This window comes from Scatophagus argus, chromosome 3 (assembly GCF_020382885.2).
Source record: "Scatophagus argus isolate fScaArg1 chromosome 3, fScaArg1.pri, whole genome shotgun sequence".
Classification (NCBI taxonomy): Eukaryota; Metazoa; Chordata; class Actinopteri; family Scatophagidae; genus Scatophagus; species Scatophagus argus.
This window is the reverse complement of record NC_058495.1, coordinates 16902836-16926426: the sequence shown is the minus strand read 5'-3', so window position 1 is coordinate 16926426 and position 23591 is coordinate 16902836. Positions and strand designations below refer to the sequence as shown.

Below are 23591 nucleotides of genomic sequence, written 5' to 3'. Positions count from 1 at the left end.
ACTGTTAGTTGAAAGGTATTGTCCTTTGATAGGTAGAGCTCTACATGACAGCACCTAAGTAGAACTGAATGTGTCCGACGGCCCGTGAAAGCAGCATTACCTCCTCCAGTGTACGGTCTCAGCGCCGCTTCAACGTGATCGCGTCTCACTGAGTAGCGATGTGGTTTATGGGGAGCGCTTGTATGTCTCGCTCATACGCTCTTTGAACAGGATGTAGCGACTCAGACAGAAAACGGAAAGAGAAAGAAACCGCGTTAAACTTTGCGATGTGACACACACCGGCGAGCCAGAAATGAGCGCAGCAGCGGAGAGAAAGAAGAAGACAGGAGCCGTCACGATGAAGCAGCTCTCCGCCGGCAGGTCTTGACGGCTGCTCCGGCTGACCCGAGACGCTCCCCGCCGCCGCACCATCGCACGGTTTACAAACACACCGAAAATCCAACACGGCCGAAATAGTCCACATCCCGTTGTGAAACTTGAAAGCAATAATGGCGAGCCAGGGCGACTGCTGTGTGAAGGTTGCGTTGAGGTAAGCCTCCTACGTCTGTCTGCTGGAAATCTGCCGACCTTAGCAGACCACATTGTGTCTGTGCCTTCTGGCGATCAATTAAATGCATCCTGCACACCTTTAAGTCTTATTTTGCTCTGAACTCTCCTTAATGTGTCTGCTCCTTGTACAATAATGTGGGTTATACGACCAGAAAGCAGAGTATTACACCTTGTTTTGTAATACATGGGTGGTGCTCTGCACAGTATTGATAAGGCAGCACCACGCTATCGCCATATGATTGTTTTCATGTATGGGGGCATAAGTTCTTCATAGCTTTAGTCCGTTATATGTGAAGGAGCGGCTTGCAATCGAGGTTTAACATTGGGTGAAGTGACAAGGACAGCTGCAGCCAGGTGCAGGGAGGAGAATGGGCGTTTCTCTCCAAACCAATTTTTGCAATATTATTCTCACTACCTGCAGTCTCACCTTATCCTAACCGTGTCTGATGAGCCCCTTGTATGGCTAAGGTAGCTCCATAAGCAGGTTCTGAAAGCACAGGCTTAGGTTGTTTTTTTTTTTTTTTAACCCAGCCTCTGCAAATGAATTGAGCACAAAGAGATGCTCTCCTTCAGAGCTGTGTCATTCACTGCCTTTGTTGGAAATGCACCCAAAAAGCTCGGGCAGCACAGCAGCTTCTGGCTCCTATCAGGAGATATTAGCAGCCCATCGATTGTGCGTGCCAAGACTGAATGTCGACTTGAAAGAGCTCATATAAATATGTGCATGTGCTGGCACTGGGTGGCTCTGAAAACTGGGAGACATGACTGGGGCTGCATCTGTAATCATGCTCATTTTGCAGTGTTTGTGGAGCTGAGGCGGTGGTCTGAAAAGACCCACTGCCCTTAAACTCATAGCCTCTCAGACTTGGCCACAGCAGCTAATCATCCTGCTAGGTCACTCTGAAAGTCCTTTGTGACAAGATAAGAATTAGACATCCTTAAACCCTCTATTAAGGTGCAAATGTAAAGCAACTACAAGAAAGTAGCAGGAAAATTTAACTGTTCTTCATCGAGGACCCTTTTGAGGAGCTCCAGTAACAGTTTGGGACCCATTGATTGAACCTAGTGGGGGGTTTAGGATGGGGGGCGGTGGCCCAGCAGAGCAGCCTTACAACTGATGGCCCCATTTCCCCAGGGGAGGTTTCAGAGTCACTTGTCAATCAGCCGCTAAGTGAATCTCTTTTGTGCTGCAGCGACAACTGTAACAGGAAGTGGGGTGGGTCGCACTGAGAGGAAAAAAAAAAAAGCAACTAAAAAAAGGTGAAAAGAGAAGTCATAGAGACAGCTGGTGGCTGCTGCTCAACCGAATTTATTGATCAAAGTCTGGAGAGCAACCCTGAGGCTTGTCAATGGACTGTAACTGAATGAGTGAAGGTGGCAGATATTGCTACACACACACACACCACACGTCTTCCTGTGTGTTTAGTTCTATTCATCTTCTTTTTTTGTGTGTGTAAGCTGATTTTCATTGCTACCACCTCCTAAGTGCACATTTACCTCGGCAGATCACAGCAGTACCTTTTTGAAATGCGTTCTATTAGCATGAGCCTTACATTGCAATTAGAGTTTGTGTAATTACTTGTCTACGCTGGTGGGCGAGCTAGCACCGCTCCTTTTCATCATGTGTGATCTGTGTGTGTATTTACATGCCCTGTGAGTGCCACCAGAAGTGTCTGTGTGTTTGACAGGAAATGGGAAGCCCACAAATAAACGCACGGAGAAGGATAACTTCCTGCCGTACAAGCGTCAGTTTTCCCAGTGACCGCAGAGCGTCTTTTATTTTAATTTTTTTTTCCTTGGGAAAGTCGGCTGCTGATAACGGGGGATGGTGTTCTAATTGCTCCCATGTTGTGCAGACCCTCAGGCAGACTGCACACATAGCTCAGGACTCTGCATATAGACTCTGTGTTTGTATGCATTTGGAGGGCAATGAGGTTTTTGCGAGAGCCAGTACATGCACACACGCACACACACACACATATACTCACAAATACACACGCACAGTCTGAGTCTCCAGCATCCATTTCCTGAATGTCTGCGCTGCCTTTCCCTAAACAATGACCATATAACCAGTGACTTGACCTACAGTCCTACATACGGACCTGACTGCCTGCAGATTGGACACACACACACACACACACACACCTAAGTCTCTGGTTCTGCATTGCAGTCAAGTCAAACATGGTGAAATGCATGTAACTCCCTAAGTAACCTTTGTTTGTTTCGTCTTTATGCAGCTGCACTGACTTGCAGGATAAGCTTAGTTGGATGCAAACAGGCTGTAAGATTGACTACATTTTGTCAGTCATTTGAAGCCTCCACATACAATCACACTCACACACAGACTTACATGCAGTTTCACTTCACCTCAGGGGTGCCCTCTCCCCTCGTTCGTCTCACTTGTTGAGTGCTGCCTTTTCCCCCCATTGAAAGCATTTTGACAGGGTTGGCATGTCAGTAATTCAGCTTTTGTGTGTCTGTATATACGTCAGGTGTGACTTGACATGAGAGTTATTGGCAGTTTGTAAATTTCCATTTGCAGATCGATCTCTCTCTTGCTGTTTCTCGGCAGCGAGTTCCTTTTGTCTTATGCCAAAGTGCTAAGTCAGCCTCCATAGCTGTACATAAATAGACACAAAGACAAATCTGTTTAGTGCTGTTGTGGTCCTTGACCTTGTGACTGTTGCTTGACTGTTCTCACCTTAACAGACTTTTCCTGAAGGCTTTCCTCCCTAACGCATTTGAATCCACAACAAGACCTGAGGAATCACTAAGAAATGTTTCATCAATCCTTTGTTTTGTGCATTTGTGGTTTGAGATGATGAAAGAAATGAAAAAAAAAAATGAAAACACAAAATATTCAGTGTTCTTTCAGACCCCACATGGGGACGACGGGGGTATTTAGGACACTTGTGACGCATAGCATTTTGACTTCAAGGCGATGCGAGCTCAGCTGTGGAAAAGGATCATCTTTTTACCCTAAATAAGATTGCTGCTTTATGACCAAAACACTGGCTTCAAAACAAAACAGGAGCAGAGGAATACAACTGCGGAAGAGGCCCCTCACAGCTGATACACAAAGGCTTTTAATGGCAGTTAAGAAAAAAAAAAACGGTGGTGTTTTGTTGTTGGACGTATGTCCTGTGTAGGCTACCAGTCTCGCCTGTTTCCTGTGTGTGTTAATCGTTTGCCACAGAGGCTCTGTCTGGGTTACACGCCTCCCAGGGGGTTGCCTTTAAATGGCTGGATTCTGGTGGGAAATTGTGCATGTGTTTTTATGTGTGAGTTACCGGCCTGCAGTGTAGACTCACAGGGTAGTGCTGCAATGTAATCTTCTCATGAGTGTATTCTTACACTCAGTCTCAACATTCAACCCCCCACACCCCCATACACTCACACACACACACTGACCAGCTTTGCTGCTGCAGAATCACTGGCCAGGAAAAGTGAAAGCAGTTTTGCTTTGTTGATTGGAGTCGCCGCTCAAGTTTTTCCAAACAACTGGATTCGGCCTCAGCCAAAAGGAAGAGGAGCAGGAAACATGACAGGGCATACACCCAAGTTGTCCACAGCTGTGCATCACTTCCTCCTCATTCTGGACTGCTGGTCACAAGTTCTTTTATTGTTGTTGCATTTCAAAACTGTCGGACCTAACAGTTCTGTGTGAATGTCTTTTGTGGCATGAGTGCTAAAGAGGCTGCCTGTCTGGAACTGCTTAGTATTGTGCGTACATCATGTGTCACTTCAGTGTAGCTGAAAGAAACTTAAGACCTGAAGTTGACAGGAACATCATGGACAATCAGACTCAGCAGGAGATTTGCAAGCAGTTTGTGGTCAAGGGGGTGAAAAAGGCCTGCAGGACAAAGAAGTTAGTGAGGTTGCTCAGCTACATCTGTTAATCCTACTTTTCCAAACAGTAACACAACTCCTCTAAATGACACATCTGATGACAGGTGTATAATAAGGCTATTTGATTGTGTTTATGGGACGGCCTGACTGTCAGGGAAGTTGCGATTGTGTGTTGAGCATGTTGAGCACAGCACAAACATTAAAATCAGTTGTGCAACTGGTCTGTTGATGAACTTCTCCCTGTGAAGTGCATCAGCACTCCCAAATGGCGTGCTGCTGTTGCAGAATGACTTCCTGTAAGGCTGCTGCTGTGCCATCCACACGGTCCTGTTCACTTCCTGCTTTGTGAAGTGCTGATGAGCCCGTTGACACGATTCAGTTGAGACTGAATCCTCAGCGAGAGCATAAAACTCAAAGAAAATGGGCTTAAAGTTAAGCCTCGGGCCATTTTTTCATAAACCTTCAAGGAATCAGTCAACTGCTCTGTAGCCTGATTGAGCGAGTTGGATGAAGCCCTTCATAAAACAAAATGTTTTACTGCTTTTCTATGACAAAAAAAGGCCATTTTGTTCCTGACTTAAAAATGGAAGAAACAATTGATCCTGCGCTGTGTCATGTGATCACACTCGCTCCAGCTTGTGTGAGAGAAAAATAAAGCGTGAAAACTGTGACCAAAATGCTGGAATGTCACCAGCCCCCCCCCCCAGTCGCTACTTCCACCTCCTATTCGCCCACTCTTGCATGTGCGCACACACACACACACACACACACAGATCTGTATTTATTTGAATTCATCCATTTGAATGCAGTAAGGAATGAAAGGCTCTTCAGTTTGAACATTTGCATTTTTCTGTTATCAGGGTCTCATCATATGTCAGCTGGAGCTTTGCTTCTGGACAGTTCAAACTATATTCAGTCATGCTGCTTGGACGCAAGAAAACCTTTTTTTTTTCTTCTTTAAACAGACTTCCTCACCCATTCATTTAAATACATTTCTGTGGTCTGCATATTTTGATATACCATTTAACCAGTTTGTGTGTGTTGACATTATTGTGGTCACTTAGAAATCACAGGGGATCTCTCTCTCTCTCTCTCTCTGTGTGTGTGTGTGTGTGTGTGTGTGTGTGGGAGGGGGGGTGAGACGTAGCAGAGGCCCTTTAAACAGAGCACCTCTCGGGTGAGTGTAGACAGAGGACACAGTGTGAATGAGTCTGATGTCACTGCACGTCTTTGTGCTCTATGCTGAGTTAGCACACACATACACACACACACACACACACACACACACACAGATAAAGACACACTGAGTAAAGGCAGAGAATTGGAGGGTAAACTATTCACTGAGGAAGGGGCAAAAGAAAAGTTTGTACGATTAATTTTTGATGACATCTTTGTTTTATAAACTGCTCTCTTGCGTTTGAAAAGAGCAATGCTTCCTGCGATGCTTCCTGCAATTCAACACAACAAATACAAAGAAAAATCAAAGAGGAAAAGAGATGGAGGAGGGAGGCGGACAGAGGGGTGCGGCAGAATGGAAAAAGGAGCAAGTGTGTCTTCTGTTGTCAAAGGGGCTACTGTAGCGTGCAAATATGAGCTCTTAGCCAAACATGCAATCAGTGTGTGTCTGCATGGGGTGTGTCTATGAGTGTGTGTGTGTGTGTACATCTGAGCGTCGTGTGTATGAATAATTTGGGCACAGCTGAACGTGTTAGCCATATTCCCGTGGAGGGAGGACGAGGCAGAGGGATGGAGGCCCTGTGGTGTTGTGTCTAGACTGTACAGACTTAATTCTCTTCCAAATGCACTCTTTGTAAGCAGTTTAAATAATATTCTCTTCTGCTTTTTTTTATCCATGAACTTTAACAAAGCGGTAAACAAGTGATAGGAGTGTAAAATTAAAGAATCCCTTCCTTCCTCCTATTGTCTTTCTAATCATTTTATCTGTGTTGTTCCTCTTCACACTTACACTTAAACACACGCACATCTTTCCTTAGTCACCTACATGTCTCCTTTCACAGCACTGCACACTGTAAGCAGGTCAGCATTGCAGAGGGAGAGCTTTGCTGTGCTCTGCCTCCTTATGCTGCCACATTTTTCCCTCCTCAGTTCATTTAAGTGGATTTTATTTAAACTGGAATTGAATTGCATTTTGCTTGTTGTGGGAATGTAGATATCATAAACAAGACAAAAATGTGAACATCTGTTAATTTGAACTGAGTCCTTTGTGTTCATGTGAACGCTTCAGGAGAGCTGCTGTCAGTCTGTGAAGGGGTGGAGTGTGTGTGTGTGTGTGTGTGTGTGACCAGCTGGCCCATAATCACCTTCAGCACTAAGTAGCTTATTCACTGCATGAGTTTGTTTAATGTTGTTGTGTCTGAATGGAAAGACATGACAGGGCAAGGCTGTAAAACTGCTGAATTCAGCAGGAAATAAATAATTCATGAACTGAACCTATGCTTTAGAACTTAATTTGTTAAATAGAATTTTAATTTATTGAATGCTTCCAAATAACTGCAGGTACTAATTAGCGAATTTTAGCAAACATCAGCATGTTAGCATTGTCTTTGTGAACGTGTAGCATGCTGATGTTAGCATTTACCTCCACTGCTTTGCCGCGCTGCTAGCTGCTAGCTGCTAGCATTTAAAAAATCCATTAGACATAACAATTTTTTTTGTTTTACAATGATGAATATAAAACTCTAGGACAACAATGTTTGACACTTGCTAGATGGTTGTACACACTTGGCTAATCCCACACAACATGGCAAAGAAGCTGAAGATGCAGCAGTTACTGCAATGTGCTGCATTCATTTACTATAATTATTTTCACTATGTCATGTACTTCTACTGATTAGCACGGTGAATGAATGATTCAGGAAATGCTGCTCTTTGGTATCAAAGTACTTACTGTGAGGAACAAGTGTCTGGAAATACACATTTTCCTCACCTGAGTGAATTAATATTCATAGAAAATGGCACTGAAGGCTTTGCCTCTGAAACTTTAAGCCTGCATAAGAAAGACGATGCCCAACATCTGGAACCAAATAGAGAGGCTGCCATTCAGAAACAAATACCTGATGGACACCCAACAGTAATTTTGTCCAGCTAGGCTCGCAGAATAAGCCAGCCTAAAACGAAATTGGCGTTAGCTAAGATTAACTGAAGCTCATCATCTTCCTCATCCTCTCATCGTCTGCTCCACAGCTGGTCAGAGCAGTAATCATCGCTGTAAGGTCACAGCCCATTTTTTGATATAACCCCTTGCCTCATTCACTACTGCACAGACATTTAAGGAGAATACACATGTGTGCATGTACCTGACGGAAAAGCAAGGCCGTCAGCCCCTGGCTACGTTTACATTCCTACAGACAGACATGGCGGCTGGCTATATTAGCACTCGTGCTGAATCCTGTCTGACAGAGTGGGAGGCTGGGCTGGTGATAATGCTAACCAGCCCTCCAGGGAGGCAGACAGACAAGCAGAGTCATGGCAGCAGTCTGCAGCTCAGCCGCATGTGTTGTGCATTTAGTGTGAAAGAAAAAGGTGAACACAGCTACAGGTTTTGGTGGCTGTGTGTTTGTTTGACTTGCAACCTTTATATTCTTGAATTATTTTTGTGTATCTGTGTGTGTTGCAGTCGAAGTCTTCTAGACCTGTTCATCAGTTAACATATGAAACAGCATTTCACATTTGAACAATTCACATACAGTTACACATTTAATATCATGTTAAACACATTTTACATGTGATGAACTCACATACAGTTTTGCATGAGCCCACATGCCCACATGTATTTTACTTGTGAAAAAATCCATTACAGGCACATGTGGCTTTCATACATTACATGTGAAAACAATTTGCTTGACACAGGCACATATATCATTTTTCACATGTGAAAACATTTTTATCCCAAGCTTTTCTTGTAATGTGTAAAAACCTGGATAATTAAAAGCAAAATGTGAACGCCGTATTTTTGGGTCTTTATTAAGGACTCCAGAATCACTGTTGCCACTTTCCTTTTAATCTTTTTATGAACTTCACACTGGGTCTGTCAGAGCCACGGCCACAAGTTAGTGTCACACTGAATCAATTAGTGCGTATACCTCTAACACTCTGCAGTTTATAGCGGTCCATATTCAAATTATACACATGATGCTAAGAAGCACTTTGGCTTCCACTATCCATCTAAGATAGTTCATCTAATGGCCAGTGCTTGTTGAAGTTAATTGGCATCAAGCAGACATAGACTAGCACCTCCCTGACCTTGACAAGACCGTCTGCCATGAAAATATAGGAAAGGAAGCTAATTTAATTATTTCTTGTGCCTCCACCTCCCCCCATGGAACAGCAGACAGAGCAGATGAGGTGGGAGGGAAAAGAAATGGGAGGGCAGATTGACCCAGAATCAGCTCCAATGATGTGGACTGATGAGCTTGTAACAATGAAGGGTGTGCAGCTGAAACTGAATGATGGCTACTCGTCTTTGACAGCGGTGAGAAGTTAGTTTCTTACTGAGTGGCACAGTTTACACTGTGATGGTCAACACTCGCTCTGTTTTTACACAGTTGCTACTATTATCAATATGAATTACATAGTCAGGAAATTATTAGTTCATTTACATCAAAGACCTTTCAGATATGGGGAGTGAAAGTCTGAGGGAAGGCCAACATCTCTCCCAGCTGGTGTAATTCATCAGTTTGTGTTGTTTTCCAGTTTCACGCATAGCCAGTTCAGCTTTCTGCCCCTCTTCACCTGATATTATCAGCATAAAAATGTGATATCTGAAACCCTTGGAGTATCCCAAAGATCCCAATCTGAAGTGTTGGCCTCATTCCACATTTTCTTTGGTTTGTCATCACAAGACATGGATCTCTTCTCATCTTTTTTGACTGCATGGGCAGTAGACAAAAAGAAAGCACAAGGACAAAGCTGTGAATTGAGACAGACCTTAGACTTACAATGACAGTGTATGTCTTTTGGAAATAATTTCCTTATGGAGAGGGAGAGAGATTACAGCTCAGTTAGTTGATCTTTCTTGAACAGTCGACCTAGCTCTTTCCAGACAATGTAGGACAACTCTGTCTTTGAAGTCTGGCTCCGTTAAGGAAACGCTCATGTTAACATCGATGAACCAGTTCGCTCATTTGTGCTCCAGCCTGCAACACTACATGCTAACACAACCAGTCAAACCAATGAGCACAATATATGTGAGCCCTGCGCTCCCTTATCGCTGGTTGCCAATCAGCAGCAGTGCCCTGGGCTACAGGGCCATCAGTCTGTGAAGATAGTTTGATAGATAAGGTTAATACGAAGGCTCTGAACAGTGGCTGTCATGTATGTCTGAGTGTGATGGTGAATAGACTGCTCGTGCAGTATCGTATGAGTGTGTGCAAATGCCTCTCAGTCTAATCCAGGAAGAAGAGACTGTCCTCTGCTGATGAAGTGGTGTGTATGTGTGTATGTTTTCAGTTCATTCACTATGCTGCTACAACAGAGTCTCTGTCTTCATGTTTCCATGTCGTACGCAACTGAACACCAGCTGATGGACTCGATTAATGCTTTTATGACGCTGGATGTAGTTTGAAACTTGAGTCAGACTGCAGCTAACGTCTCCTTTCAGTACTGATGAATCTCTAATTTAAAATTGTAGTGAAAAATACGATTTCTCAGAGCCTAAGGTCACCATTTAAAAGCACTTACGTTGTCCTCAATTGTAATAAATCCTCACAATTGAGAGCATGGAACCAGGCCTACATTTTGTTAGAAAATTCTGAAATATGTCCATCACAAGGTCATGAAATTACTTATTTTCTCAGACCAACACCAAAGTTAAGCTTATCTTTTTTAGTAGTTTGCTACTATCTTATTATTTATTGATTCATCAGTTAGCATATGATCATTACATTGGCCTTGTGGATACACTGAATTACGCCAGGCCCGGCGATGTGGGAGCATCGGCATGTGTGCATCAGTGTGGTAAGACGGACACCAAATGGGAGTGGCAGAAGGTGTCCACTCTGAGTCTGCCTACCACCACCTGGGAAAGCCAGCTGTCCAGGCCCGGCGCCATCCCCTAGTGACCACTGTCCCACTTCTGCTTTACACATGCCTGCTTATAATGCACAGTGTCTTCTTTGCTTTCCCATTAACATATTCTATACTTAGTCTGCTCTCCCCTCTATTTACATCATGCATCACTGCCTCAGTTTGTCCAAGTGTTTCTCATTAGTGCTCTCCCTTCCTTTGCTCCCACCTGAACCAACCATTTTAACTGTCTGAATCCTGCTGCCTTTGTGTCCACGCGTCTCTTTCTCGTCCTGGTATTTTTTTTTTCCCCTCAAGCTAAGGTCAAAGCTAGCCACATGCAGTTTCTCGCTCCTCATTCATTTTTAGTTGATGCCAGCTTATTTCATTCATAGCTCACACGGTCTTACCTTGCCAGGGACAAGGCGCAGTCAGGTGCCCATTGCTTATTTCTGCCATGGATCAGCATATGAACTCCTGAGTGTGTGTGTGTGTGTTTGTTTGGCTATCAGCCTGTTAGCCTGCTGCGACGTTGGGCCCATTTGGAGGATTGGAAACCGAAGTGAGAGACAGATTTTGTAGTGAATGGCCTCCTTCCATAACCCATTATCGAAGCATGTGTTGTTATCTCAGTCAAACATAGACACTTAACTGATTACTGTAAGAGCATGGCATAGACGTTATGGGAAAGGTGTCTTAGATGGATTGTGCCAGATAGACCAGCTGATGGATGGAGAGACGGAGAGACGAGAAGGCCAACTGGAGTGAGGGAGACGGTTGATGGTTTTATGCATGGAATCACTCCAGACAGCTGGTGCAGTAAATCAATAGGAGCTCTGATTAAATGGAAAGCAGGACAGAAATGCCTACTGTAGCTCAATAATCAAAAATGGTGCCTTTCAGCTGCGCTGTGCTTATTTTTCCAAAGGAGGTTGGTATTACAGTAACTCTTTGATGAATAGGTTTTAATTAGGGAAAGCTTTAAGATACGAGAGGATGTTCATTAGTGCTGAATTCATGTAAATTACGACGAATTGCAATCAGAAATCTAATTAGTCTAACTAGATTGGCTAATTATGAAGCAAAAGACCATTTACTATGGATATGTTTTGTTTGTGATTACATTTACTTTGCCATATATAAAATATGATATTTATATATAAATTAAAATGTTGGATTTGAGAAGAGACAGAATATTCCTGAGTTGGTGACTTGTTGGTCCATGTCTGTGATGTAGATGAAGTTTTGTACACACATTCATGGTTGCCAACGGATGAATCCTGCTGATTTTGACGATCCTCTGACATTTCACTGCCACAGTGAAGTTGACATTTTTGGCTTTTAGTGAAATGTCTCAATGGCTATTGGATAAATTTCCATGAGGTTTGGTGTGCACATTCATGTTCCCCAAAGAATTAATTGTACTAACTGTGGTGATCCTTTAATTTTTAATGTAGCTCTGTCACAAGGTCAAAAATGTAATCTGCTTAAACACAGGAGTTTATGACCAGAATTCCTAAATTCCTAATGACATTCCCATCTGACATTATGTTTACTGTTAGCATGCTAACATGCTGAACTAAGATGGTAAACATTATACCCATTAGCATTTTGCTCAAAGAATCTCTGTGTCCAAGTACAACCTCACAGAGCTGCTAGCTTGACATGTGGGCTCCTGTTATTTTCTATAACATACGTGCTTCCTGAAATGATGCTGACATTTGGCGTTTTCAAAATGTTACAGTTTTTTTCAAATTAACCAAATTATATGAAAATACCAGTTTAATAGAGGAAGTTTCTGTGCATTTCATTCTTAAAATCAAAGATATTCTAGAGCACCTTTGAGTATCTGTGAACAGTACAAGTTTGATTTCTAAGTCTTACTTGTCATCTACGGGATAATCAACTGATCAATTGACCTTGAAACAGATCTACTTCTTCTCACCCATTCTGTTTTAATCCTCATTTCGTTAAGTGGTTTTTCCTCCAGTTTTGACCTTAGTAGCCACTGGTCTGCTTCCCGTCTATCAATTGCTGCACCGCAGGGCCTCTCTCATTTCATCCCACAGTCACTGATATGCCCAGAGCTCCTAACCCAAAATAGGCCAAGCCAATTTCCTGTGTTCTCAGGGCTTTTCATGTCAAACATACAGCAATCTTCATGAATTGCTATATTGTCCCTCCTCTCCTATTTTTGTTGTCATTTTCCCTTCCCTTTGTTGCCTCTCTCTTTGTATTGGTTTGACTCTTAAAGAGAGTCCTGAGCAAGACAGTGAGAGAGCAACAGGGAGGTAAATGGTTCAAAGAGTGTTAATCAGCTCCACCTCAACAGTTTTGTATCAGGTGAACACGGTGACAAAGGCTGCTTTCACGTGGGTGGATGTGTCACAGCAAGTCAAAGAGAAGAAAAACACGCCACTTGCTTGGTTCAGTTGGATTTATTGCTGGACTTTTCTCTTCCTAATCTTCAAAATGGCAGATTTTTTCTCAATGTGTGATTGAAATGAAAAATGACTTTACTGATTTTGCTTCCACATCCTCTATTGCTGTCTGTTTATGAATTATTATTATACCTAGGGAATGAATATCCCTTTGACGCACACTCTGCTGTGTCAGTTGGGTTAATCCTAATCTGAACTCTGACAATGACAAAGCAGTAATCGGAGGTACGGTACAATGCAAACAGAACTTAACCAGATGGAGACACTGTGCTCCTGTTCATGTAATCTCTGTTGTGCTGGTTCCATGAAGTTAATCTTTTTCAGAAAGAGAAAAACAGTTCTGCTTGATAAATAACCCAGCATTGTGTTAAGGTTATTTCAGGTGTTTTTTCGTGCCCATCATATTTCAAACACATCAGTTATGTCATCTTACTTGGTTTGTTTGGTCAGTCGTAATTAAAATGGAATTTGAGAGTTTTCGACTGTTTGTCGCAAAGAACTGATGTGACTGTGACGCAGTATTGTTTCTTGGCCGTTGGTAATTATAATTGGGCATACATCTTACTGTATGCTTATAAATATGCACTGCTTTGAGTTTGGCAGCATTTCAACAAATGAGCTTCATGTTCATTTTTAAATCAGTTTGAGCGACCTGTTTGATAAATGGAGGCCACTGCTGTAAGTGTTGGTGCATTAATTCTTGGCAAAGTTCTGTTAGGGTTTAAGAGAAATTGAGCCTGTGATGTGTGTGTGTGTGTGTGTGCATGTGCCAACACCTCAGCAGCTGACAGTGTGGTGGGATGAGGCAGCAGGGAGTCATCAGCAGGGACTCATCATGAAGCAGTTTGGAAAACCACTTGGCTGCCACCAACAGTGACAGGCACAGACAGGCATGGAATTAGAAGGCCACACCCCTTATTTACTGTTAATGGGCTACAGAAGAATGATTAAAGATGGCTTTGACCTGCAATAAAGTGATTCACTAAATACGAAAGTGCTTGTCCTCGTCGCATTGTGTTCTCAATCTGGAGGACTTAATAACACAAATCCATCTATTTTTTTAATGATACATATGCAAAGAACACGAATTCCTCCTGCCTGTCAGCCTCCATTTTGGATGTTGTTTTCCCCCAATACTGAGCTGTTAGATGTTGTGTTATGTTGTGTCATGGACACGGCTGGCTCAGTATTTAGAAGCCTGTGGCCACTGTGTGAGCACCTCGCCTAAACCAACAGTCATTATACATAGGAAATGAGGTGTGTGAGAGAAGCAGAGAGTAGGACAAAGGATGTGTCGACAGGTTTTGCATTTGTCTCTCTGCTGAGTGGCTATTAATGAGTGGGATGACAACCGGGTGGATATTAAGTCTCAACACCTCCTCCTCCAGGGCAGGGCGTGAGCATGGGCCAAGGTGTGGGGTACTGCATCTGTTGATCCAAAATGAAATGTTATATTTTGAGCCACACATTTATGTCAGTCCACTTGTATTTTAGCTAGTCATTTGTCCAAGCAGTTGTACATTTCATGTAGTTCATGTAAATGCTTTTCAAGGAGCTTGCAGTTTTTGTTGAGATAAAACAGACTTTTGTTTTTACTTTTATTGACATGGGGCCATCACAACAAGCTGTACCTACATTTATCATAAAATATTCATATAGTGAATATGGCCACTTGGCAGGTGCAAGTCAACATGTGCCCAACACAAGCTGTGGGTATCTTATGTGGACAAAGTTCACCAGATAGCTGCTAACTTGTACAGTGTACAGAGGATTTATCATAGGTTATTCACTGAAAACAGCTGCTGCGCACCTAGAAACTCTGTTTGTTGTTCAGTCCATTCCCCGGTGAACCAGAACAGTAAAGCTGTGGGCTGTAAAACCAAAACAAAATGCTGAAAGACAGTAAATGCCAGTAAATGCCTGTCAACGTGGGGGGAGCCTTCAGAGTCGGATGAATATCATCTGTGGGTTCATCTCTACAAGCCACCCTTTCCAAATAACACATTGTACACATAATGTTAATGATTTGGAACAGAGTTAAGGAACAGTCCTTAACTCTGTTCCAAATCATTAACTGAGGTAAGGACTGTGGTTCCCATCAGTCAGGACAGTCTGGCCTCTGTGATACTCATGAATAAGAGGATATTGGGGAACAATGATCTGAGATCAGCAAACTCTCATCTTCACAAAACCTGATCCCTAAAACACACAATCAATTGTAATTTACAGCTTCCCTCCCTGTACAGGATTTACTGTGTAAACAACAGTTTCTACTGTATCGTCCTTCCTGTCCCACTCATCAGTGTCTTTACAGCACAGTTGGTCACCTGTAGAGCTTTTATTCTCTACCTGTCAGCACAACCTTTCATGGATGGTAGACTGACTGTGCAGTAGTCTGACAACAGTTATTGAATCTGCCGTGTGATGGGGGAGGAAGGGGTGAGGCCGTGTGTTTGCATTTTAAACAGTTGTTAAGGAACAGGCACAATGTGTTGCAACTTAGGTCAGATGATGGATATACAGTATGTTTTTCCATTATGATGGTGATATTTTATTGATAGAACGAAAGGGAGCTGGAGGGAGAGGAAGCGAGGCAGCGAGAAAAGTCCACATTAGCGATTAGCTGCTGCTGTTATCAGGAGAAAAAGGAAATGGAACGGGCCCCCCCTCCTGCTTCTGCCATTCGAGCCTATGTCCTCATAGTTTGTTTTCACTGGCAACAAAAAGTGAGGGAGGTCTACAAAAACTGTGAGGATGAGGACAGAGAGAGAAGGAGAGTTAAAGGACATGTCTCTGTATAGTGATGATAAAGCTCAAAACATAACACGTAATGAGGAAGGAGGGACGTGTAACAATGGGACAGTCCCTGATTGAGAAACTTGATGCTGTCCTCTGATGAATGGACAGAGTGTTTAAGGAAACATGGACACAGTGACTGGCTTCCTCCACTGGCTCAGTGCCAGAGAGAGACAACAGAGCTCTGAAATGCTCACAGCTCAGGAGAATACGATTAGCTCTCTCTGTATCTCTCTGTGTGTATTGTGTCTTTCCTCAAGTGTTTACATTAGGGAAATTAGCTCTTTAGCTATCACTGGCTAGTCCTCTGAAGGTTGAATGAGCATGAAAACACAGACACACACACACGCAGAGGCATTACTGGCACTCGCTGTCATTGGCAGCAAACACAGCGGCCTGATTTTATTGGTGATCTGGCCTTGTTGGTAACAGACTTGGCATTTGGCCCTGGCTAGTTTCTGGATTGTGTTTGGATGGCAGGTCAGTTTTTGATTTTCCGGTGAGGACTGCTGTGTAATTGGCACATGATTGGGTATCAGAGTTTAGTAATTTGCAATTTGCACAACTCTAGAATGCCATTATGATTATTTTACTGGTGCAAACACAGACATAATGCTCACATTCATCCAGTCATTGCACATTAGGAGTCTCTGAGCTCTGTGGGCAGTTCCCAAGGAAACTGGACCCTCCTAAAGTGTTCCAGCTGAAGGAAAAAAGACTGGAAAGTCGTCTCACACTCTTAAAGTTTGCTAAAAAAAAAAAAAAAAAAAAAAAGTATTCAATGACATAACATGTTTACAAAGTTAAATACATTTATAGACACAGTTAAATATGCCAAACGTGTTAATGTGTGTGTTTAATATTTTAAACAAGCAGACAAGCAAAAAGTTAAAGTCTGAAATTGTTTCATGATTTCCTTAGTCGAGTGAAATATGACCACACATTTAATACCAACATTCAACAGTTGAAACATGTTGATAATTAATGCTACAGACACATTTCAGTGTATTATGTTTCAGCCCGACACACACGTATCACAAATGACACCATCTTGACCCCATGTGGACCTTAAATGGCACTCAGTGAGGCCAGTCTGGTACTTATCAATCAATGAGGCAGCTGCACCTCCATAAGCAATCACAGTATGTTTTGTGACGTTGAGCATTAGAGTATGGAGAGATTCATATTTTGTTTCATCACCCCTCAAAAGATCGGTTTGAGGAATTTTATATTTTCAGAGGCAGGAATCTGAGGAGTGATGCTGCAAATGTTAAAGGGGTCTTGAGGACTGCGTTCGGTATTCTGAGGGGTCCGCTGCCTCCCTCCTGCTGCAGATTACTTCACTCTCAAGTCACGCATCAGTGACTTTTTCTGTTATCAGGATTTGATATGGCAATTACTGTGTGTGTGTGTGTGCGTGTGTGTATGTTTGTTTGTGTTTTTGTTTTTTTTTTTGCTCCTAATTAGCACTGTTGGGTTTGATAATTATTGTAATAAGTAAATTCCCTCAGAGCTTATGGATAATGACTTTCTGACTTCTGACTTTGTCTGTGTGTGCGTGTGTGTGTATGTATGTGTATGTGTGTGTTTGGGACTATGTTTGGTCCCCAGGGTATTTAAACCATTTTCCTATTAGTGTGCAAAGATGAGAAGAGATAGACGCCTTAATTTGCTGCATCAGGGATCAACGATATGCTCGTCTGCGTTTCTCTGTCTCAAACAGACATATGATCGTCATGTTATTTTTAGCTGCTAGATGTCTTTTGGTGAGTGTGTTGTCTGAGTCTGGATCTCTCTCTCTCTCTCTCTCTGTGTGTGGGTGTGTGTGTGTGATTTTTGCTGTTCTGATCAATGTTATGGATCCCATCTTTTGTTTGTCTTAAATGTTCATCCAGCTGAGCCATGGTGTGTGTGTGTGTGTGAATTGATTATTTATAGCTGTTCCATTTCCTGTCCCCGTGGATTTGACAAGCTGTCATTGTTGTTTTTGCGTCTCTTTGTTTGCGTTCCTTATTTGATGCAGAGCTCGTCAGGACTTTTCCGGATTCAGCCGCACCCGTCTTCGTTTCTCCTCTGTGATAACGGAGAGGACAAACAGAACAGGCATCCGGAGCATAAAATTATTACCATTATTTGTGTCATTGTGTTGTCTTTCTACAATTTTCAGATAAATCAATCACTTAATGTATAAGGTGTCAGAAAATTGTTTGTCTGGCTCCTTGTGTTAGTGTTTCGAATGGCAGAGAGTCAATAAACGGTTGAATTTAAAGTGATATTAAAATGATTTGAGAAACAAAGTAGATTGAAACCAAACTGCTGTGTTGGCCTAAGTGGAAATGATGAACTGGCAGCGACCAAATTGTCTGTACTGCATCAGAGATTTGCCAGCAGAGACAAATCCTGCTGTGGCTTCCCTGTAAGTCAGTCAGCGGAGATGAAGTAGACACAGAAGTGCTCTTACTCTCTGCAGGAAACATGCCAAATCAAACTTGAAAATATTGCTGTGATGTTCTTATTTTTTTTTTTATTGTAAGTAGTAATGAAAAGTTAATTACCTTAATGGGGGAAGGAAAATGTGCTGCCTCAAATCTCAATTAATGGATGCCACACTTAAAGATGTCATGTACTTAAACAACTGACTCGCTGGTCTGCTTTCTTTCTTTCTTTCTTTCTTTCTTTCTTTCTTTCTTTCTTTCTTTCTTTCTTTCCTTATTTCTTTCTTTCGCCTGCTGTCAGATGTTACACCTGATACTTCTGACTTATAAATATTGCACACAAATGAATGAGCCACCCGTCCAACAGCTGCATCCCGCACACACACACACACACACACACACACACATGCACAGAGCCAATGCACTCCTCCTCTGCTGTATCCACTTCATGTTCATAATTGGCTTAAACAGCACTCTTATGGGATCTGTGGTTTTAGATACATTAACCTCAGTGTCAAGGTCACCTCCAGTAATAAAAAGGACTCATCTGTCTGCAAGCTGCTTTCTGTGCCGTGCTGTCAGGGTCAATATGCTGCTGCTGAATTGCTCTTTTCTCGTGTCTTTCATTCTTTCACGGAAGACCTTCTTCAATGACCGCACCAGGCTCGAAAGAGGGACAAAAAAATTGCTGTTGTCAGCTCTGCGTGTGTTTCTGCAGCACCACAGCGACGTGTGGTGAAGGGATTATTGTGAGTGTTAGTGGTGGGTGTGGTTCTTAATGCACGCTTGAGAGGAACCATGTGTGAAGTGAAGATAGCACAGTCAGATGTTTTTGGACTGAGTGTGTGTGGGTGCTGTATTTGTTTCTTAAGTTACAGTGTGTGTCTTTGTGATTAGCCCACTACCCCTACAGCAGCTGTGTGTGGTTGGGGATTTGCCTTGCTTTTTCTGACTGTGTACGTTATGTGTGTGTACGTCTTTGTTGCATCCCAGAGGGAGTCACTGATGCTGTCTCAGTGTGCAGGGGAGTTGATCTGCATCCCCTGAAGATTGAACTGGGGGGGTTTAGCGTGTGGAGAGGTGGACGCAGTGCTCGGATACTGCTGGCTCATGGTTTTTTTTTTCCGCAGCTTGAAGTGATTACCTCCCCACTGTGTCCACATTGTACCACTGAAAGTCCAAGATTAACCGCGCGCCATGTGACATATCTTATGTTTTATGTGCATTGCGTTATGTAAGAGAAACATTATACCCCGACTTTCCTCTCTGAGGTTTTCTCATAAGCAGAAAGTGTCCCTTCTTTAACAGCTGCATCTCATCTAATCAACCCCCCAGACTTTCTGCTGTTCTGCTTCAACAAGTTAATGTGATGCTAAATTTAAATTACTCGTGTCACTCAGTTTGATGTTAAGGCGCAGTGCCTTCCTTCCTTTGGACTCATCTAATCAGGGATTATTTTAAAGCTGGGATGTCAGGTGAAAGCAATTAACTGCAATGAACTACCTGTCAGGATGGGAAGTCCAGCAGAACTCCTGAGCAGGAGGATTAACAGCCGTTTTGATAATGACTTATCAGCCAAAGTCGGGCTTGTCATCAGCCGTGGTCCTACTAGTTTCTCTCAGAACTGTTGCTTTTATAGCTCACTTCTGATTTTCTACACATTCTCTTAATCAGCACCACAAAAAAGTGTGCTATTATTGTTTGTGTTGCATTGTGGGTAATGTAGGCACCTGGTTTTGACAAGAAAGGTATCTCTGGTTCTCCAATTGGATTCCAGTAGAATCCCAGTTTCGTGATAATTTAAAGTTTCAAAATGTCCTCATTGTCTTGAAAACATCAGACGACAGAATACACGAGTTTGGATTTATCTTCCCAGAGCCACATTTTGTCAAATGCCTTCTGTAATAAATCATGTGGGGTTTTTTTTGTAAAGGTCACATTTGTTAAACAGATTATTATTTCACAGTCTTAGATGTGGATGTTTCCTTTATCCTTTCATAGTGTGGCCTTGTATTCTCACTGTTTCTTGCTTACACTTTGAAAGCCGAAGCGGAACGTGTCTTGCATGTGAATCAGATAGTCATGCTCGATCTGCATAGGGCGTTAAAATGCATTGAAACATTTCAGGCACGATCACAGTCAATGCCCTGTCTTTTGATATACAACGATACAATTGTTTCTCGTCTTTTCTTCTGCCCTCTTAGGATTCGTCCTCAGATGGCCAAGGAGAAGATAGAGGGCTGCCATGTGTGCACACTGGTCACTCCCGGAGAACCGCAAGTTCTCCTTGGAAAAGACAAGGCCTTCACCTATGACTTTGTGTTTGATGTTGACTCGGAGCAGCAGAACATCTACCAGGCCTGCGTGTACAAGCTCATCGAAGGCTGTTTTGAGGGCTACAACGCCACCGTGTTTGCTTATGGTCAGGTATGACATGAAGCTTGGATTGTAATATTTAGCATTTTTATGTTGTTGCATGTTTTTTTTAATTTTAAAACTGAATTTCAAAATGTTTTTTTTATATGAAAAAGGTTTATGTGACTAAATAAAAGTGAGACACATAAAAACCTCAAAGATGTCGTCATGGTTGAGGAAATGTGTTTCAGACGGGCTCGGGGAAGACCTACACCATGGGGACGGGGTTTGATGTGAACCTGAGCCAGCAGGAGCAGGGCATCATCCCGCGGGCCGTTCACCAGCTGTTTGAGGGAATCCAGAACCGGAGGGTGCGCGCCCAGGAGGCGGGCAGCCAGCCGCCTGAGTTTAAAGTCAGCGCCCAGTTCCTTGAGGTGGGCGATGCACTCACGTGGATGCAAAGCACACGTACAACCACACTGTAACACGTTCTGGCTTGATCTCATGTTGTAACAGTGCAGTTTTAATACTCTTGCTCGCGTGTGTGTGTGTGTGTGCTGGGATAGATATTGGTCCATATTAACTCTAACCAGATGGGATAAAGTAGGGAGACAAGAGGATCAGCCCCCTCTCCCACAAACAGGAAGTGACAGCCCAATGACAGATGGGCAGGAATGTCTGCATGTGCTTTGTTGGTCCTGATTAATGTTGTCCATTACCTCTGACATTATTCCTCATCACTGCAGGGTTAGAAGATGGATAAGAGTGAGGGATAAGAGGGAGGGAGGGATGCTTTTGTAGGAGCAATGAGATAATATGACAAGTAATCATTTCCCCCAGAGGCTTCTGCCAGGCAAATATTTGGGTTGTGTTTGGGGGTGCAGATGATTGCATATGTGGGTGTGTGAATGATCTGATTACTTGAATAATCATTCTGTGTTAAGACTTCTGATACAAAGTCTTTTTTTGCTCTCTTTCTCTTGTGTTGTTGTTTCTGCCTGTCCTGCTCTCTGCTGTCTGTGTGGTTCTTTTTTTTTTTTTTTTTGAACGTTTTCAGTTCAAAGGGTTATCTTTGTTGATGGTAAACAGATGTGTGCATGTGTGTGTATGTGTGCGTGTGTGTGTTTGGCAGGAGGTGGGAACAGCTGAGCTTTCAGCTGACCTCTGTGACCCCTGGCTCTCGTTGGTCCCTAAGAGGTCATTCTTTTGACCTCTTGTGACCTTTGTCCTTTTGCGTGTAAATAAGAGCATGGCTCTGAAAAATGGGGAGACTTTAATGGGTAACATTAGGCCGAGGTGTTGGATATGTATAAATTGTATAACAATGCATGTGTGTTTATTGCAGTTGTACAATGAGGAGATCCTGGACTTGTTTGACGGAGCCAGAGATCCAGAGAGTCGGAGCAGGAAGTCCAACATTAGGATCCATGAGGATGCCAGTGGCAGCATCTACACCACTGGAGTCACTTCCAGACTGGTACACTCGGAGGAGGAGGTGGGTGTACATGTGTGTGCTGGTGTTTGTATTGTAGGTGTGCATCAGCTGCAGTCATCATCCTCAGGTTTCATCCTTAGAGTTAAAGTTTCTAACTTTTATCATATAAGTTGAGTCTGTGTTGGTCTCTGTGATACTGGATACTTCTTCTAATGCAGTATTTTTTTTGTGTATTCTTCTTTGTAGTAAACTCATTAGGTTTTTTTAATGCCCTCTGGTTTTCTTAATAAATTCACATCATTTGTCATTTGAGCTTATCGAGTGCAAAACTCAGATCATAAATGTTTTGATAGGTTTTCTGTGACCTCTGATGAGAGGTCACAGAAAACATTTAGAAATGGTATGAACTGTGACGACAGGGATGAAGGCTGACTGGTTGAGGCAGAGCATAGGAGCTGCCAGAAATTCCCAGCACCCTGAAAAGTTTGCCAAGAACCATCTTGTAGTCTGTTGTTAAAAACAAGAAACAGGTCGGGGATAATAAGGGAGACTTGGCTCCAATGTGCTGCCTTTAAGCCAGATTGCTTAAACCCATGAGGCCATTTTGTGTATTTGCAAAACTGTTTGAGGTCGATTTATTTAGAAGTTGCCAGATATCAGGAGTGAGTCACGTCTGAAGGGGAACAGATCAGAGGTGACAGTGTGGAAGGAGGAGGATTTGATTGGGTCAAGATGGCAGGGGGAATGTATGCTCGTAGAGATGTGACAAGCAAGTGGCAAAGAGGCTAACGGAGGTGGCAGGTGGTGATTTTCGGGGGAGGGCTACAGTAAATTGTGTCTGGGAGAAGGCGCTTGTGGTGTTATCTGATTTTCTCTCTAATGGGTGACAGAGCAAAAAGAAAGATGTGAGGAGAGAAATTTGTGAGAGGTCATCTGTGCATTAAATTCCCCAAAACTCAGACAGCGGGAGAGAGAAGTAGAGACAGATGGGCCCTCCTGTGGGAGGGAAGAGAGAAAATGTCAAAATAGGGTGAGGGAGGACATGGAAGCGTGGAGGTGATGGAGCATGAAGAGAGACAGGGAGTCAGGTTGAGAGTTAAAAGGAGGAGAGGACTCGTTAGTAGAGAGGGCAAAATGAATAAGAGAAATTTGGCAGCATTTTGAGTGTGCAGAAGTGCAGACAAGCTCAAAGAAATGAACGAATGGTTTCTCACAGTCAAAAAATATGCTGACAAAAGTGTTGTTCTCAGACATCAGCAACTGATTGTGGGTGGTGAGCCAACAAAATAGCATGATGTGTCAACAGTTATTATTTGTCTTTTTTCACTGAGTCAACATCTTTTTTTGATCGTAACACAAATGTCCTCCATGTTGTGTGTGCGCTGCAGCTGCTGCAGTGTCTGAAGCTCGGCGCTCTGTCCCGCACCACAGCCAGCACCCAGATGAACGCCCAAAGCTCCCGCTCGCACGCCATCTTCACCATCCACCTCTGTCAGATGAGAGTGTGCCAGCAGCCTCAAATGGTGAGAATTGAGTTTGAAGTGGAGGGGTTGAAAGAAGAATAAAGGAAGAATAAGGATAAAGAAAAGCCTGGCAGGCTGGTTCACAGTGAGGTGTTTTCACAAAACTCTTTTAGGTGAAAATCAGAGACAAAAAACAAAAGTACATTTTCAAGAGACATTCTCATTTTTGTCTTCCCGTCCCCTG

The 23591-nt window shown here is 43.0% G+C and overlaps 1 protein-coding gene across 6 annotated transcripts in view; it reads left to right on the top strand.

Annotated features, from left to right (window-relative positions):
* The first annotated feature begins 99 nt into the window (after window positions 1-99).
* The window catches only part of kif21b (kinesin family member 21B), a 56567-nt gene continuing 33075 nt past the window's right edge, over window positions 100-23591 (top strand). For 3 of the 6 annotated variants that reach the window (XM_046384241.1, XM_046384244.1, XM_046384240.1), the window contains exons 1-5: window positions 100-529; window positions 20299-20521; window positions 20701-20883; window positions 21795-21944; window positions 23273-23407. In XM_046384241.1, coding sequence (XP_046240197.1) covers window positions 489-529; window positions 20299-20521; window positions 20701-20883; window positions 21795-21944; window positions 23273-23407 — 732 coding nt within the window. In that variant the 5' untranslated portion in view covers window positions 100-488. The remainder of the gene's footprint in view (window positions 530-20298; window positions 20522-20700; window positions 20884-21794; window positions 21945-23272; window positions 23408-23591) is intronic. The other 3 variants (XM_046384245.1, XM_046384242.1, XM_046384243.1) reach the window with 1 other exon arrangement.